Source organism: Salvelinus namaycush, chromosome 3 (genome assembly GCF_016432855.1).
Source record: "Salvelinus namaycush isolate Seneca chromosome 3, SaNama_1.0, whole genome shotgun sequence".
Classification (NCBI taxonomy): Eukaryota; Metazoa; Chordata; class Actinopteri; order Salmoniformes; family Salmonidae; genus Salvelinus; species Salvelinus namaycush.
In genome coordinates, this window is record NC_052309.1 from 64,969,736 (window position 1) to 64,987,786 (window position 18,051).

Here is an 18,051-nt window from a genome sequence, read left to right on the forward strand (position 1 = left end):
CTCTCCCTGAGAGAGTGGGGGCACAGCCAGGGTCTGCCATTATCAACAATGACCCTGGAGCAATTAGGGTTACGTGCCTTGCTCAAGGGAACATCGGCAGATTCTTCACCTTGTCAGCTCAGGGATTCGAACTAGCAACCTTTACCGTTCCTGGCCCAGTGCTCTTACCGCTAGGCTACCTGCCACCACAAGGCTACAGTACCTGATGCCACATTCATGTATACTGTACAGTGTTTTCCCTTAGAAACCTGCAAGAACCTCCTTATGTAACAGCAACAGTAACTGATGGATGAGGCTACCTACAATGGTATGTCTCTTGGCCTGAGCCTGTGTACTGGAATCTATTGACTGAGTTGGCTAGCATGAGTAAGCTAGCGTGAGTAAGCTAGCGTGAGTAAGCTAGCGTGAGTAAGCTAGCGTGAGTAAGCTAGCGTGAGTAAGCTGTGATGTATGACCAGTAGTTGTTCCTGTACAAATGCTACATTTATGATAGGCTTACATTTTTCATAGCAGTTGCATTTTGTTTTCTTGGAGCTTATGATTAAGGTGTCCGACATACGGATAAGGTAACAGGGGTCAACCCATCCACTCACCTGTGACCTGACCTCGGTTAAGTGGCCTTACGGATACCTACTTGACCTACAAGCATTCATTTTCTACATCCTGACCTTAAACCTCTTGAACGTCCAACTTATACACACACACACACTGCACGTCAAGTACTTTATACATAAACGTGACAACACATCCATTTGATAACCTCCAAACCACAACTAGTTGGTGGAAGGAAAAGGTGAGATGCTTCACAAGTGTCGGTGTCGCCTTAAGGCCGATCACTGATGAGTAGCTACTGCAGAGTTACTAAAGAAACCCAAAGCCTAATACACATGTCTGTAGAGTTCAGTTGTTAACATGTGTCTTACATCTCTGTCAACTGACAGCATTTTTCTTCCGCCTCAACTGAAGATAAGATAACAGGTAGTTCTCTCAGTACTTTGATGTAAAAATTCCACGGGAAGAGTGCGCTTACAGTAAACTGTAGTCCCGACTCAATTAATGTGGTATCTCTGCGGCTTGATGTTTAGAACAACGTATGTGAATGGTGCAAATGGGACTCTTTACCACATACCGTCTTCGGAGGAAGTTTGTGAAGGACCTATGTTCCCAGAAGAGCAAAAGGTTTTAAATCAAGTAATCTTTTTTTTGGTGGAAGTTTCCTTTTGATAAGAGAGTGTTTCTGTGGCACCCTCCAGATTGTATAAGGGAGAGTGGGGTAAATTGAGCCGTTTTTAACGTTCAGCATCACTACCTCAAGGCAAATATAGTAATATTTCTAACAAAGATATCTACATATATTTCAGGATGCTGTGTATCACTGGAAATAATCACAATTAATTTAAACAGAACAGTTTTGAAAACCTAGCTTGTCCCAAAAAAGTGGACTCTGGCACAACTTACCCCGGGTATGGGGTAAGTTCAGCTTATGGACAGGGTAAGTTGAGCGGCCTTGGGGTAAGTGGGTGATGGTGTCCTGTGACAGTGTGTGATGGTGCTGGTAGGTCAAAGTTTAAATCAAGGAATGGGGGTGTGGTATATTGTATATGTTAAATATATGCCTACATTCAGATATACACTGAACAAAAATATAAACACAACATGTAAAGTGTTGGTCCGATGTTTCATGAGCTGAAATAAAAGATCCCCGAAATATTCCATACGTGCAAAAAGCTTATTTCTCAAAAATGTCATGCACAAATTTGTTTACATCCCTGTTAGTGAGCATTTCTCATTTGCCAAGATAATCCATCCACCTGACAGGTGTGGCATATCATGAACCTGATTAAACAGCATGATCATTACACAGGTGCACCTTGTGCTGGGGACAGTAAAAGGCCACTCTAAAATGTGCAGTTTTGTCACACAACACAATGCCACAGATGTCTCAATTTGGAGGGAGTGTGCAATTGCCATGCTGACTGCAGGAATGTCCACCAGAGATGTTGCCAGAGAACTGAATGTTAATTTCTTTCTCTACCATAAGAAACCCATTGTCGTGCCAATGTTGTTTTAAAGATTTTGGCAGAACGTCCAACCGGCCTCACAACCACAGAACACATGTATGGCGTTGTATGGGCGAGCGGTTTGCTGATGTCAACGTTGTGAACCGTTTTCCCCATGGTGGCACTGGGGTTATGGTATGGGCAGGCATAAGCTACGAACAATGAACACAATTGCATTTTTCTCGATGGAAATTTGTATGCACAGAGATACCGTGACGAAATCCTGAGGCCCATTATCGTTCCATTCATCTGCCGCCATCACCTCATGTTTCAGCATGATAAACCACGGTCCCATGTTGCAAGGATATGTACACCATTCCTGGAACCTGAAAATGTCCCAGTTTTTCCATGGCCTGCATACTCACCAGACTTGTCACCAATTGAGCATGTTTGGGATGCTCTGGATCAACGTGTACGACAGTGTGTTCCAGTTCCCGCCAATATCCATCTACTTCACACAGCCATTAAAGAGGAGTGGGGCAGCATTCCACAAGCCACAATCAATAGCCCGATCAACTCTATTCGAAGGAGATCTGCATGAGGCAATGGTCTCGCCCTTACCTTTATTTTTAAAGGTATTTGTGTCCAACAGATACATATCTGTATTCCCAGTCATGTGAAATCCATAGATTAGGGCCTAATGTATTTATTTCAAATGACTGGTTTCCTTATATGAACTGTAACTTTGTAACATCTTTGAAATTGTTGCATGTTGCGTTTAAATTTTTGTTCAGTATACTGTAGACCTCTCTGTTCAATATAACTTACCCTTCTATTTCTTGACTGTTGTTTCGATGTGCCAATTCGTAAGCAAGTTCTCTGCATTTGAGGCTACTAAGCCCATGAAACTGGTCCGCGAGATTCTTGATTCTCAGAGTCCATGTCATCAGACCTTATTTACCTCTGCTACTCTATCCCAGCTTCTTTCACACAGGCACACGTTCATTTTCCTTTTTGTCAATGTGCCTCTTCAGTGTCATTCATTCTATTTTGTCATCCCTTGTTGCTCCTCGATTGAACTTCTCCCCTTATCTCTGTCTCTTTCTTTCTTTCTTTCTTTCTTTCTTTCTTTCTTTCTTTCTTTCTTTCTTTCTTTCTTTCTTTCTTTCTTTCTTTCTTTCTTTCTTTCTTTCTTTCTTTCTCTCTCTCTCTCTCTCTCTCTCTCTCTCTTTATTTCTCTCTCTATCTTTCTCTGTCAAAGGAGTTTTGCGTATGGCTCTGATTTCCCTGCCTTATCACTGCCCTCTGGTGGTAGTCAATTGCCATAGCAGACTTGTAAAACGTTGGATCATAGCCATAGGATATTTTATTGTACAAGTGTATTGAATGTATGACATTATATTTTAATGTACAGGATATTCCATCCCGTATAATCCCTAATATAATTTACAAATACAATTTCGATCATAGTAGCACTACCTACACACCTGATAAGCCTGGATATGCAGGTCCAAAGGACAGTATTAGCATCAAAATGGCATGTATTAATATTTTATAACTGATACGTAGTATAAGTTGTTACTTGTGTATTGTTTCATGTTCCTGAAGGGTTCATGGGAATTAACAGATTGGGATCCACCGCCATAATAGACACTGCCTAGCATGGTTGGAGTTAATTCCATTTCAATTCCAGTCAATTCAGAAAGTACACTGAAATTCCAATTCCAAATCTCTTCAATGCTTTTCAATAAGGGAAATGTCGAATTGGAATTGGAATTTGGTTTACTTTCTGAATTGACTGGAATTGAAATGGAATTGACCCCAACCCTTCTGCCTAGATCGAATGTGCCAACTTTGAGATAAACATTGGGCTTGTTCCCACTAGAGGGCATCATTAACCGTTTTATCACCAAAGCCCCATATACTACCCACCACTGCGACCTGTATGCTCTCGTTGGCTGGCCCTCACTACATATCCGTCGCCAAACCCACTGGCCCCAAGTCATCTATAAGTCTTTGCTAGGTAAAGCCCAGCCTTATCTCAGCTCACTGGTCACCATAGCAACACCCACCCGTAGCACGCACTCCAGCAGGTACATTGCACTGGTCATCCCCAAAGCCAACACTTACTTTGGCCGCCTTACCTTCCAGTTCTCTGCTGCCAATGACTGGAACGAATTGCAAAAATCTCTGAAGCTGGAGTCTTATATCTCCCTCTCTAACTTTAAGCATCAGCTGTCTGAGCAGCTTACCGATCACTGTACCTATACACAGCCAATCTGTAAATAGCACACCCGACTACCTCATCTCCATATTATTACTTACCCTCTTGCTCTTTTGCACCCCAGTATCTCTACTTGCACATCATCATCTGCACATCTATCACTCCAGTGTTAATGCTAAATTGTAATTATTTTCGCATCTATGTCCTATTTATTGCCTACCTCCCTGCTCTTCTACATTTGCACACACTGTACATAGATTTTTCTGTTTTTCTTTTATTTTGTGTTATTGACTGTACATTTGTTTATGTGTAACTCTGTGTTGTTGTTTTTGTCACACTGTTTTGCATGATTATTATCATCCTATAAGAGGTAATGGAATGAGTTCACAGTAACACAAGAAAGAACCTTAAGCGTTTCAATAAAATCCGATATATATTTTATTTATAAAACAAGTCTGTATTTATTTTACAAAATTATTCCAAATGTACAGCACAATTTCAACGAAAGGGATTTTTGTCATTAAGTGTAGAAGGTGAAAATGAAATGGAAGATACTTTTTCAGTCTTTGTTGAGGAGGGATCTCATGTGTCGTTTTAGCAAAGATGGTGGATAAATGAAGATAGTTCACTCAGGCCTTTTACCATTGAAAATAAATAGTCAGTTCCGGTCTACTTAACTGCGTGTGTCTCCCATAGCCACCAATGCAATAGCAGCTAGGTCTGGTCCACTTACAGTACTTCATTGACTTTCATTGAACCAGAAAAAAAACAGCAAGTGGGGTTTGTCTTCAGTGTCTGCCAATATCTTGAAAAGACTGCTGCAAATACTGAAGAAACACTGGAGAAGTGCATAGAACTTGTGTTGAAACCTTGCAGTCTATCTATGAAGCAGTCCTTGACTTTTACATTAGAAAGTGCAACTCAAAGAAAAACTCAAACGTTTGTCTAGTTTGAGGTTAAATTCTAAAGGGATAGAGAAGCCTACCGGTATTTTTAAAAAAGCTTTTAAAAAAAAAAAAACAGAACAAAATATACTCAGGTTTTAAAACTCAGGTTAGTTTTAGAACAATTGATTTTAGAACAATTGATTTTTGAGGTGACATGTTTATGAATGACACGTGACACAGTCTGTCGCTATGGAAACCAGTCAACCTCCAACAGTCGGTAACCATCTCCTCTAGGTCATAAAGCTGTTATGCAAACTTCTGTTTCATACGTTACCTATTTGCTTTGTACAGATGACAAACTTAGCAACAACAGTAAAGTACACATTCTGTACCGTACAATGACTGTACAGTGTAATATGCATGCCCTGAAACTCCTCCCTGTTCCTGTGATCTGTTGAATATTTAAAATCAAAGATGACTAATAGCACCTCATTAAAGGTAGTCTGTTTATGTAAACATGGCCTAGGTATGAAGCAGACAGACAGGGGAGAATCAGGTGTCCCATTCTTCCACTGCTCCACTGATTATAGATGGAAGAGACAGAGAGTGTGATACTAAGATGCATACAAAGACTCCCAGTCAGTCCCACATTTATAGGGAATAAAGAACAGAGATCTCTGGCTGGATTGACACAGATGACATGTCCCAATGGGATGCACTGCCCTTCATCTCTGTGTGTGTTACTGAGTGTGATAGAGGGCACCGTGTGAAATGGTGTGACCAATGAGGGAGAGGCAGAGAACGTCTTCTGTGTTTGAGTGTGCATGAATGAGTTTAATAGAGAAAGCCATTCATTTTTGGTGTGTATGCATGTGTGTGTGAACTTTGTTTCCCAGATCAGAGGTTCTCGTTGCTAGGCTCGTGACCAGGGAACAGATCGGGGGTTTCTGCTAACGTGGCCCTGACCTTCTTCTTCTCTTTAAAACGTCCTGAGTGGGACACTTTGACATGGCGTCCCTTGGTGGTGGTCTTATCCACTATCCTCTCCAGACGGGCGTTCAACTGGCTGTCCTCTGTGGCGCCCTCTACTGGCCCGGGCGCTCCACCGTGGGGTGTGGTATTGCTGCCGTACTCCGCTGGGATCTCGTACAGAACCTTGGGCTCCGACTTCTTCTTACGTAGGAAGGTGAGCTTCCACCAGCCAGGCGATGGGTCAGCCATGACCACACACACAGAGAGAGGAGGGAGAGCGGGATGGAAGAATGGAGGGGCCTTGGGTTGGTGTGGGGAGAGAAAGAGCGAGAGAGGTTTAGTAATAAGTTAGTTAACTGTAGCTTTTATAGCTCCAACGTTTACAATGAAGATGGATCAGACATGAGTCATGACCTCTCAGAGGGAAGAGTGCGAGAGGGAGGTAGAGTTACGTAAAATCCCCTAACTACTCCCTTCTCATTCCCCATTCAAACTCCTGCCACACCTCTTACCATAAGCCCTAACCACAGTAACCTGACTCCCAACACCGCCCAGCTCAGATAGAGCCGTGTCAGATAGATCCGTGTCAGATAGATCCGTGTCAGATCGATCCGTGTCAGATCGATCCGTGTCAGATCGATCCGTGTCAGATCGATCCGTGTCAGATCGATCCGTGTCAGATCGATCCGTGTCAGATAGATCCGTGTCAGATCGATCCGTGTCAGATCGATCCGTGTCAGATCGATCCGTGTCAGATAGATCCGTGTCAGATAGATCCGTGTCAGATAGATCCGTGTCAGGGGGAACGGACTGAGCTCTCCTGAATATTTCAGGGGAACTCGATAGGCACCATATGGTGGAGTGATGACAGGGTGATTGGGTTACTCCTATTGTGCGGTGGCCAAGCTAAACGTGCTGGCTGCTAATACAGTGCCTCATATTTCAGCGAAACCCTTTCTAGGATGGGGTAACACTCACAGGTTGCCCAATCTCTGGTACTGAGGTGCTGCTCTTTGAATAGCAAGTCACTACTTCTGCCACTACTAATGCCATTATCAATCCATCTACCATTGTCACTGCTTCTGCCACTGCTACTGCCATTATCAATCCCTCTACCATTGTCACTACTTCTGCCACTACTACTGCCATTATCAATCCCTCTACCATTGTCACTGCTTCTGCCACTACTAATGCCATTATCAATCCCTCTACCATTGTCACTGCTTCTGCCACTACTAATGCCATTATCAATCCCTCTACCATTGTCACTACTTCTGCCACTACTACTGCCATTATCAATCCCTCTACCATTGTCACTACTTCTTCCACAACTACTGCCATTATCAATCCCTCTACCATTGTTGCCACCACTATCACAATAGACATGACTACTACTACTACTACAACGACTACTGCTAATGCAAACCTGAGATTGGGTTTAGTTCCATTCTGATGCAGTCATTTCTGATAATTAATATACTTATTTTTCCAGCTGAAATTCCCCTGGCCTTGGTTCAAATCCAACCAGTCATTAGAATAATTCTTTCAACAGGGAGTTTCAGTTTAGTGTTTCATCTCAATGGAAGTTTCCCTGTTAGGACTAGACAGAAAGGTACCCTGGTGTTAGCGAGTGAAAAGCTTATTAAACTCCAGGTAAACCGTTCTGCAAACAAAATATCAAAGGGACTTCCAGAAGTCATGTGTTCTGTAGTGTGTCGGTGCAGTTTAAGTGCTCCTGCTCGGACTGTAACAGTCGTGGGAGATTTTGGCTGCTCATTGTGTAATACAGGCAGAGCAGGTTGTATTGTCTGTCCTGTGGGTTTCTACACAAGTCCACCTTCCCACTTTAGCAAACATGTACTGATTTACCAGCACACATACTATATCAACACAAATGGACATCTAGAACATGAAGACAAGACTAACTATGTGAAGTGCAGACAAAGGCGAACACACACATGAAAATGGAGGGACACACATATAGTAAATGTAAAAATAGACACGGGCGCGCGCACACACACACACACACACACACACACACACACACACACACACACACACACACACACACACACGCATACACAAACACATACTGCTCTGCGCTCGCTGCACACAGATAAAGCCTCTGCTTTGTGCCACTCTCCCCCCAGAAGAAGGGAGTAGGCTGTTACCCGCCGGTCGCCTAGCAACGCTGTGGAAATTTCCATAGAATATGCTAATGTGATTTTGGTGATCTGTTTGGGTGCTGATCAGTGGTGGACAAAATACCCAATTTTCATACTTGAGTAAATGTAAAGATTCCTTTTACTTTTTAAAGACTCAAGTAAAAGTGAAAGTCACCCAGTAAAATCCTACTTGAGCAAAAGTCTAAAAGTATTTGGTTTTAAATGTACTTAAGTATTAAAAGTAAAAGTATAAATCATTTAAAATGTCTTATTTTAAGCAAACCAGACGACACGATTTTCTTTTTTTTTTTAAATTACGGATAACCAGGGGCACAGTCCAACACTCAGACATAATTTACAAACGAAGCATTTGTTTTAGTGAGTCCACCAGATCAGAGGCAGTAGGGATGACAATGGATGTTCTCTTGATAAGTGCGTGAATTTGACAATTTTCCTGTCCGGCTAAGCATTCAAAATGTAATGAGTACTTTTGGGTGTCATGGAAATTGTAAGGAGTAAAAAGTACATTATTTTCTTTAGGAATGTAGGGGAGTAAAAGTAGAAGTTGTAAAAAATATAAATAGTAAATAAAAGTACAGATACAGACCCCCTAAAAGATACAGACCCCCTAAAATATATATATATATATTTTTTTTTACTTAAGCACTTTACACCACTGGTTCTGGTGACTTTTGTTCTGATAGCTGAGGGTTGGGTTTTGTTGTGTAGATGAACAAGCAGAAACCAAGACAGATTTTTTTCTCTCATGACAAAACAGCCGATACACTTGGCCAACATGTTAATGTTTGAGTTCCTTTGACTGGTTTCCTGCCAGGGTGAAACGTTCAGAGGCAAAGCTAGTCTGGCCGTCTTTTTATCTGCCTCAGCATAATAGTCCGTCTAAGATATGTCTTGTATTAAATATCTGGCTTTATGTGGAATCATTTCTTGTTTACAGTTGATATTTTACTGGTCAATTGTTATTCAACCTAACATATCTGTAATGATAAATTGATTAGCTGGGTTTACGAACACATATGTCATTCACCGGACGTTGTTGTACTGCCTTATGTGTGGGTGGTTATTTTGCAGTCAAAGTGCAACCCATTTTATGACCCTTCTCAAGCGGTTTTCCTCATTAGTTCTATTGACCATTATATTGCCCATCGGCATGCCAGTCAGTCAGTGACATTCAACACAGCTCATTCTCGGGTCATCCTCCCGGTCCGTCTTTCCGTCATTCCACCTCTTGTCCTTTAGCCATCAGTAACCTAGATTTCCCATTTCACAACCTCCTCAGAGCAGAACATCGGTCAAGTAGCGGGACCGTGTCCTGGACTAGTCGTTGGTGCAGCCAGTTGTCCAGCTCAGCAGACAAGGTTACTTCCAGTAAAGCTCCAAGCACTGAGTTGGTTTAAATGATGTCATGAGGAATTCCATAAGAAAACATGAAATCTCCATTTTAGAGAATCATTCATTTTATGGCTGTGGCTGTGTTGCGTGACTATTTGGAATGGCCAGAGGCAATCCCTTCAAGGTAACAATGATCCTGTCCATATTCCTCATCCAGAAAATCGATCAAACAAACATAATCACAATTTCACTCCATTACAGGTAGTAAACCTGCGCTTAGAGCCCAGATTTCTAGTGAGACCATGTCACCGTACACTCTGTAGCGATCCTTCCAGTCATGTGGAGAGTCTACACTACGGTAAACATCCACCTGTGTGTGCAGACTGGGGTTAACGCCACTGATAGGAAAGTCACCTTTGGTGATAACTCTGTCTGCAATAAAGCCTATAGCTCCATTCCCATGCTAACGTTAGACTCTTATCTGGGAATTCAAATATTTACGAAATGTGGAGCATGGTCAAACATGAGGGGAAAGTCCCTTAAAATGACAACCTCACTTCTCATGCATCTGTCAAACTATTGCATTAAGCAGGCTTTGACACAACAGTGGCCAATATGCTGGCCATTAGTGCAGTGGTCATTTCCTCTTAGGATATACTATACGTGTTTTGGTATGGGTTAAATTGATGCCGTGACTAAGATTATACTTATTACTTATTAGCGAAGAGTAAGATGTCAAGGCGAGTTACGCAAATGATGGTGTCATGTTGGTATTTTACAGCTAACGCAGTTAGTGGGAGCATTGTATTGAATCCATACAAATGTAGACACATTGACATACAGTCACCAAGGCACAGTGCAATCAGTTAGGTGCAGTGTGTGCTAACATCTTAGTGTTTGCTCAGTGTGTGTGTATGGTCAAAAGGCTCAGCGTTCAAAGGTCCTTATTGCTAACTGGAGGGGCCCAAGGAAGCCTATTGTGTCTGAAGTCCACTTTCAGTCAGTTTAAGCGGTGTCCATCTGAATTAGGTATGTTGCGCGAAGAGTGCAGTAAGCACAACGTTTGACATTGTGGAGAAAGATACAACAAGCTCTTCGATTTTGATCATCCATATTTTGCCATTGCAATCTTGCTGTACATCTGGCAAAATGTTGTTAATTGTGTACTGTCAAGGTACAGCTTAGGGTGTGTGTGTGTGTGTGTGTGTGTGTGTGTGTGTGTGTGTGTGTGTGTGTGTGTGTGTGTGTGTGTGTGTGTGTGTGTGTGTGTGTGTGTGTGTGTGTGTGTGTGTGTGTGTGTGTGTGTGTGTGTGTGTGTGTGTGTTCACAAGAATAGTAATGCTTATTACAAAAATGTTGTTGGTCCCCACAAGCTTAAATGCTATTGGTTGGGGGTTTAGGGTTAAAGTTAGAATTAGTGTTAGGGTTATGGTTACGTTTAGGGTTAGGAGCCTGGGTTAGTTTTAGGGTTAGGGTTAGTTTTAGGGTTAGGAGCTAGGGTTAGTTTTAGGGTTAGGAGTAGGGCTAGGTTTAGGGTTAAGGTTAGGTTTTCAGGTTAAGGTTAGGTTAAGGGTTAGGGGCTAGGGAAAATAGGATTTTGAATGGGACTGAATTGTGTGTCCCCACAAGGTGATTGTACAACACTGTGTGTGTGTGTGTGTGTGTGTGTGTGTGTGTGTGTGTGTGTGTGTGTGTGTGTGTGTGTGTGTGTGTGTGTGTGTGTGTGTGTGTGTGTGTGTGTGTGTGTGTGTGTGTGTGTGTGTGTGTGTGTGTGTGTGTGTAATAACCTCACCTGTGTATATGTAGAGATCTGGAGGCGACCTTCCTCCCAAAGCTTAATAGTTTATGGGAAAAACCCTGCTAGGAAAGCCAAATTCATTGATTCAAATATCAGATCATTCTCACTCCAATATCCACTCCAGAATCCTCTTCCACTCTTATCCTTTTACTGCTATCCTTCCCTTCGTCTTATTCGTCCTCCCCTGTTCAGTCTATTCTCTCTCTCTCTCTCTCTCTCTCTCTCTCTGATAGTCAGGTGTAGAGCTACAGGTGCAACCTTTGTCCCTCCTCCTGTCACACAAATACACACTTAGCTGAGTTGAACACTATAGACTCCGCCCACTGGGACTTGGGTAAACACAACCAGGGTGACAGTGAGACGAGAAGAGCGTAGATAGACGCTCAATAGATCCGCTCGACTTATTACATGTTCTGCCAAATCACTCTGCCAACACGTTCACCGTGTCTGCTGGTTCAGTCAGACAAGAAGGCTTGTTAATACCAACTATGTCAAGCCTTGAGAGGTTAGAGAGGACGATCGTTGTTTATGGTTATACCGGGGATCTGCGCGCCATCAGATATCATGTTGTATCCATGTTGATTTTCATCATGCCTGGCGTTATAGTTTTCAATACTCCCTCAGAAGTAGGACGTTGGTTAATATGTAACCAAAAGGCTTAGTCCTCGGATGCATTAAGAAAGCCCATCTCCATGGCTTCAGTTTGTATTGGCATCATGGTTGGATGTCAACGTGTTGTTTAGAAGCTCTTGGATACATAAACCACATGTGTATCAATATCGCTCGCCTGAATATACAACACACACGTTCAGACACATACAACGACGAGGCAAAAAATATATATTACGTATTTTCATTCAATGGGTAAGACAGCCGAAGTCTCGTACGACCCTCTCCAGCCCTCTGCCAATATCCCCAAAAAGCGAAACCTACGCAGACACAAACGTCAGCTACACAATAAAACAATCTCCAAGACAGCTTGTGAGAAGGCTTGAAACTGGCAGATCACATGCCAGTTGAAAACATCCTTATGACCCAAAATGGCTGCCATAAAACCAAAGAGGCCTTATAAAACCCAGCTCATCTCTCCCCACAAGCCTAGAGAGCATGGCTCCTTGTGTCCAGCTCCAAGTAGTCAACCATCTGTTTGCTAAGGCCCATAAACCTGTGATCATGCGATACGTGTCTCTAGAAGGGCGATATGGACAAACAACACAATCAAGGCGTGTCTTTTGGGTGAACGTGTTCGCTGTTTCATATACATGTTTCGCCAGTGACTTTCCCTGAAGCATAAGGGCGACAGTGGGCACGTACAGTTTCTCTGACTACCTACATTATGTAGTCTACAACTTGAACTAGCACAGATATGAACCCATTATCCTATATCATAATATCATGTTATGACTATCTGAACTCTACAATAATACATTTATTTGATATGGCGCTATGAGCATTATGAAAGATCAGATTGAAGAGGGAGGAAATAGGCCTGAGCAGCGGCCCCTGTCCTATCAATCTCACCATGTAAAACCCCCAACAATGCCATCCTTAGATCTCAAGCATATCTCAGCTTCATATCAGTTTGCATGTTCTGGGCAGAAGTGGTCATGCGCCCTCCCTCCCTCTCTTTGTCTGATCTCATCTCTCTCTCTCCCTCTCTCTCCCCCTTTCTGGGATAGGCTGGGCGTGTGTCTCAGCAGTGTTTTATTGGCAGATGCATGGCAGATGCCTGGAAAACAAACACAATTGAAAGGGACACACCATCCAACACCCAACAACACTATCTTTTACCAGCACTGCACAAGAGTTCACATGGCTCTACACATACTGTTCCTTCTGACCTCTGACCCCAAATGAGTGTTTCAGTTCTTCAAACCAATAGATGTTTGGAGAATGAGAAAGGGCCATAGGGGTCACGTGTGTGTTAGTATGTGACAGAGAGGGGCAGAGAGGAGGAGAATGATTATCTATGCATAGTCACTTTACCCCTACCTACATGTACAAATTACCTCAACTAACCTGTACCCCCGCACATTGACTCAGTACCAGCACCCCCTGTATATAGCCTCGCTATTGTTATTTTATTGTGTTACTTTTTATTTTATTTTTGACTTTAGTTTATTTAGTAAATATTTTCTGAAATCTCTTTCTTGAACTGCATTGTTGGTTAAGGGTGTTTCACGGTGAGGTCTACTACACCTGTTGTATTCGGGCGCATGTGACAAATACAATTGGATTTGATCTGAACTTGAAGGTGACAGGGGCCTTAGACAGACAGCAGCACGTGGCCCTACAAACGGAGCCTCGTTTCTGACGGTCGATCACAGAAAGCACAGAACAATTCTGCTCTGGTCTGTACCTGGGTGGGGAAAATGGGGGTGAACTTTACCTCTACGACTCGGTCCTAGTTGATGATGTCGGTTTGGTTTACCTGGTGGACAACAAGAGAGCTGGGGGGGGGGGAGAAAATAAATCGTAGACACAATGTCATTCGCTTGTGAGAGAAGATCTGATTAAATAGCACTTAAGATCAACAGTAACGTTACCGTTCGTTGATGCCAATTTGACATGACTGTTTGCGGAGACTGGATTATCAACTCTGTGTGAAAATATAGTCAAGTGCCCATGTTCATTCAAAGCAGGCGCCCCGTACAGAACTGTAGCGACGTAGATAAGCAAATACGTCCCGGCATCAATCACAACTGGCTCGCAGATAAAGGAAAGCCGTGCCACCGAGCCAAATAGAAGATTCTTTCCTGTCAAACTGATTCTACGTGCAGTATAATCTATCTGTCAATCTACGAGAAACTGCCACTATCACATCGCACTGTAAAGGCATGGCAATACAATATGCACTGTGTTTTACACTAGATATATGTTATTCTTGTCATTTTGCCTGTGTGAGTGTCTGTAGTGTTTTGATTTTGATATGTTGTTGGTTAAGCATGTGTTGTTAGGCGTTGTCTGCCAATAATCAACCAGTGGGTATAAATAGTTTATTGAGGTTGAAGTGGTTTTTGCAACAGTACCTCCTTGTGGACAGAGACTAGAACTGCACATACACAATGGCAGAAGAGACATTGCAAGGATTCCATCACATTGGCCATCCCCCCAAAAAAGCAATGTGACCTCTCTAACAGAAACTGTAATAGTCACTCTTTATAATCTACTACAGATGCCAGACTAAGCATTTGGGTCAGGGCATTTGGGTCAAATATTTCCTTAGTACAACAAGCCCCACTAGCAATAGAGACTATCAAATAGCATGTCACCTGATGTAGTACTCACATTACCCAGCAGAGGGCATCCAACCAGCATTGTACATGACATCACTGGGCACTGCTGGGCTCTCTGCCATCACACACAGGGCTGGCACTCTGCCATGGCAGTAACTTCCCTCGTGCTGTCCTGCTGGTGGCAGACCTCTAAAGCGAGTAGGCCACGCTGCTCTCTGGTGCTAGGAAACCTCCGTGGCACCTCCGTGCTGCTCTCCCATGTGGCACGTTGGCTGTGGGTCCACCGGGTCAGTCTAGCACAGCTAGAAACTCTGGGTCCTGCTCCAAGTCCTGGGGAGCGTCTTACAGACTTACAGACTACAGTCCACTGGTTGCTAGTGGGGCTTGTTGTACCACGACACCACTGAAATGACTGATGTCAGGAGAAGAACCAGGTTGAATATGTTGTGTGTTTTTTTTTCTTCTCTCGTACCAATGCCTGTTGTCTGCGCAAACGAGATGGTTAAAGTTGTAAAGGGAGTCTTAAGTAACACTGCCACCCTGTGGTCTTACCCCATCGTTGCAGGGAAGCTGATCAGATGGGTACAATGGTTTGAAAGGTTTTTGTACTGTCTTTGTTTGCGGTAGTGTGGTGATAGGACACCAGGTGGCAGTTGGGCATATTTACACTCAAAACCTCGTGATTTCATAATAACAGTTGAGAATGTCCTGTATATTTTAGGATTCAGACACACAGTTTAGAATACAGCATTCTACTCAATCAGAGGGAACAGCCGTGAAGAACAATGGGTGGATCATTGGTAGAATAATGAAGAGGGAGAGTGGAGGGAAGAGGAGAGGGAGAGTGATGTTTATTTATTTTCTCTTTTGTACTGTAATTATTTGCACATAGTTACAGCACTGTATATAGCCACAATATGACATTTGAAATGTCTCTATTCCTTTTGAACTGCTGTGAGTGTAATGTTTACTGTTAATTTTTTATTGTTTATTTCAGTTTTGTTTATAATCTATTTCACTTCCTTTGGCAATGTCAACATATGTTTCCTATTCCAGTAAATCCCTTTGAATTGAGACTTAGAGAGTGAGAGAGAGAGGTGCTCTGTAAATGTGATTCTGAAGGAGGGCTGTCCCCTTAAGCACAAGGTAGCCCCCTTCACTCTCCTCTCTCGCTCTCCTTCCCCTCTCTCCTCTCTCGCTTTCCTTCCCCTCTCTCCTCTCACGTGCGACTCCATTTTAATTTCACAGCAGAGAGGGCTTAATTCATGGCAGTGGGTACCCCAGTGCCACACCCCTCTCTCTCTCTCCCTCTCTCTCTCTCTCCCTCTCTCTCTCTCCCTCTCTCTCTCTCTCTCTCTCTCTCTCTCTCTCTCTCTCTCTCTCTCTCTCTCTCTCTCTCTCTCTCTCGCTCTCTGTCAAGCAGGACACTCAAAGCACTGTTACATCCTCCTGCTTCCCTCCATCCCTCCTTCCCTCTCTTCATGCCCACCCCATCACTCCAGTCACTCATTACCGAGGGCGGCGGAGGAGGCACAGTGAATGATGGGAGCCATCCATTAGAACCCCACCACCACCGTCTGTCCTACACACATACACACACACTCATACACACACACCTGACTCACAAATACACACCCACCCCCTAACACAAATGTATGCATACACACACTCACAACAACCACCTCAAACACACAAACACTCTCACCCTCTTCCCTCACCCCCAGCCATCTCTTCAAAATACGTGGGCGTAACAGGTTAGGTGTACGCCGCGCTTTAACGGCCACTTCCTCTCCAGTCAGGTCCAATATGCACCAGTGTTACCGGTTACAATGGGAGTGGGGGATAGAGTGTGCCGGGGGGGGATAAAGCATCGGACTGCACCCCGGTTTCTATTCTCCTCTTGCAGCGATGGTCATGTCTGTAACACGTTTGACACAACCAATTCATAGCATCCTTTATTGATTGGCAGTGATGTATTTTCTGTTTTGTTACTATTCTATTTACCTTCAATACCTCCAGGCCCTGCCCAGTGGATCACCCGTTCAGTCAGACTGTAGAATGGTCCTTCTTTTCCATTTACCTAAATAGCCACTTCCCATTTCAAATGGTGGGTAATCGAGCTGTGTCAGCGCCGCAATAACTCATGATGATGATGATGATGATGGTGATGTTCCGACAGTAACATCGTTCATGGTCAAAGCTGTGATGATAGTAAGATGCTGGTAACACTAACGACTGTGCGAATGTCGGTAATGATCACAGTGACTGTAATGACAACAGTGATGACATTGGAATTGGCAAGATAGTGGATCACACTAGTTGAAAGCATAAAAGTACAAACTACATAGAGTCCCAGGAGTTTTTTTTCTCCCTTTTCTACATGTAATAGGTGAGCTAACCGGCACTTCCTCTCCATCGATGGACAGATAGGCCAAACATCTGGTTTCAGAATACAATCTGAGCCTGCTAGAGCTGCTGCTTAATATACAAAGCACTGTCACCACTCTCAGCTGGTGTCAACATCCCATCACATCTTGACAACTGGGATTGTTTCCAAGATCATCTGACATGGAATGGAAAAGTTCCATTTGGTTCAGCAAAATATGTTCAATTGATACAACAAGAGAGTGACACAGTAGCACGCACGCACACACACACACACACACACACACACACACGCTCACAGAAACACGCCTCTCAAAAGTCAACAGAGAAACCCAGTCAAAAACCCATCTTTTTAAATCAAATCTCCTCACTCTGCCCCATCCCCCTCCCTTTCCTCCCCCCCTCTACCTTCCCTCCCTCCCATTCCCTCCCTCCCGCGGCTCCATATTTCTCCATTACTGCGATTTTTAAACACCTCTTGTACTCCTATTAAAAAAAAGTTCTGCACTATTTGCCACGTCGGCTATCAATCACTGTCCACACCACTACCCCTTCCCTGCCTCCACGCCACCCCCGGTCCCTCCAGCCCAAAGACAAGCGCTGCGCAGATCCATTTGTCAAAGCGGCTCCGGGGGCTACGCTTGACTGTGTCCGAGGAGGACAACCTGTCTCCGCCGCTACCGGGATGAAGGAAGGCGCTATGCAAATCAGCGGCTAATCTACGGCGGAACACAAGCGCGGCCCGGAGCCCGAGTTCCATTACTCCTCTTTAGCCTCCTGATTATGATTAAACTGATGGCTGCCGATCGGCATTAACACTTTACCTTCCGCTTCGTAGTATGTTAGAAGAGTAACTAGACTAAGACCTGGGTCTGTAGGTTTAGGGAAAGATGATGGTGTTCTTGGTTTAGGGAACAGCACCAACGTTTTTGTAGCCCTATAGCGCGCATGATGATTGGGTTGATGACCATTTAAAATGTCATTAGACGGCGCCTATGTTTCCCTTCATTCCCAATCCTGTAGATGTATGG

At 43.6% G+C, this 18,051-nt stretch overlaps 1 protein-coding gene across 3 annotated transcripts; it reads right to left on the reverse strand.

Moving 5' to 3' along the window:
* Positions 1–4,644: 4,644 nt before the first annotated feature.
* Positions 4,645–14,802, reverse strand: LOC120034869 (proline-rich protein 15-like protein A). 3 transcript variants are annotated; one of them, XM_038981524.1, is made up of 2 exons: positions 14,688–14,802; positions 4,645–6,383 (listed from the first exon to the last, which is right to left on the reverse strand). In XM_038981524.1, exons 1-2 carry the CDS (start codon positions 14,727–14,729, stop codon positions 6,009–6,011), a joined length of 417 nt encoding a protein of 138 aa, XP_038837452.1. In that variant the 5' UTR covers positions 14,730–14,802; the 3' UTR covers positions 4,645–6,008. The 3 variants fall into 3 exon arrangements, with proteins under 3 accessions (XP_038837452.1, XP_038837459.1, XP_038837467.1); XM_038981531.1 differs by lacking the exon at positions 14,688–14,802 and adding an exon at positions 11,394–11,671; XM_038981539.1 differs by lacking the exon at positions 14,688–14,802 and adding an exon at positions 9,297–10,778.
* Positions 14,803–18,051: the final 3,249 nt, after the last annotated feature.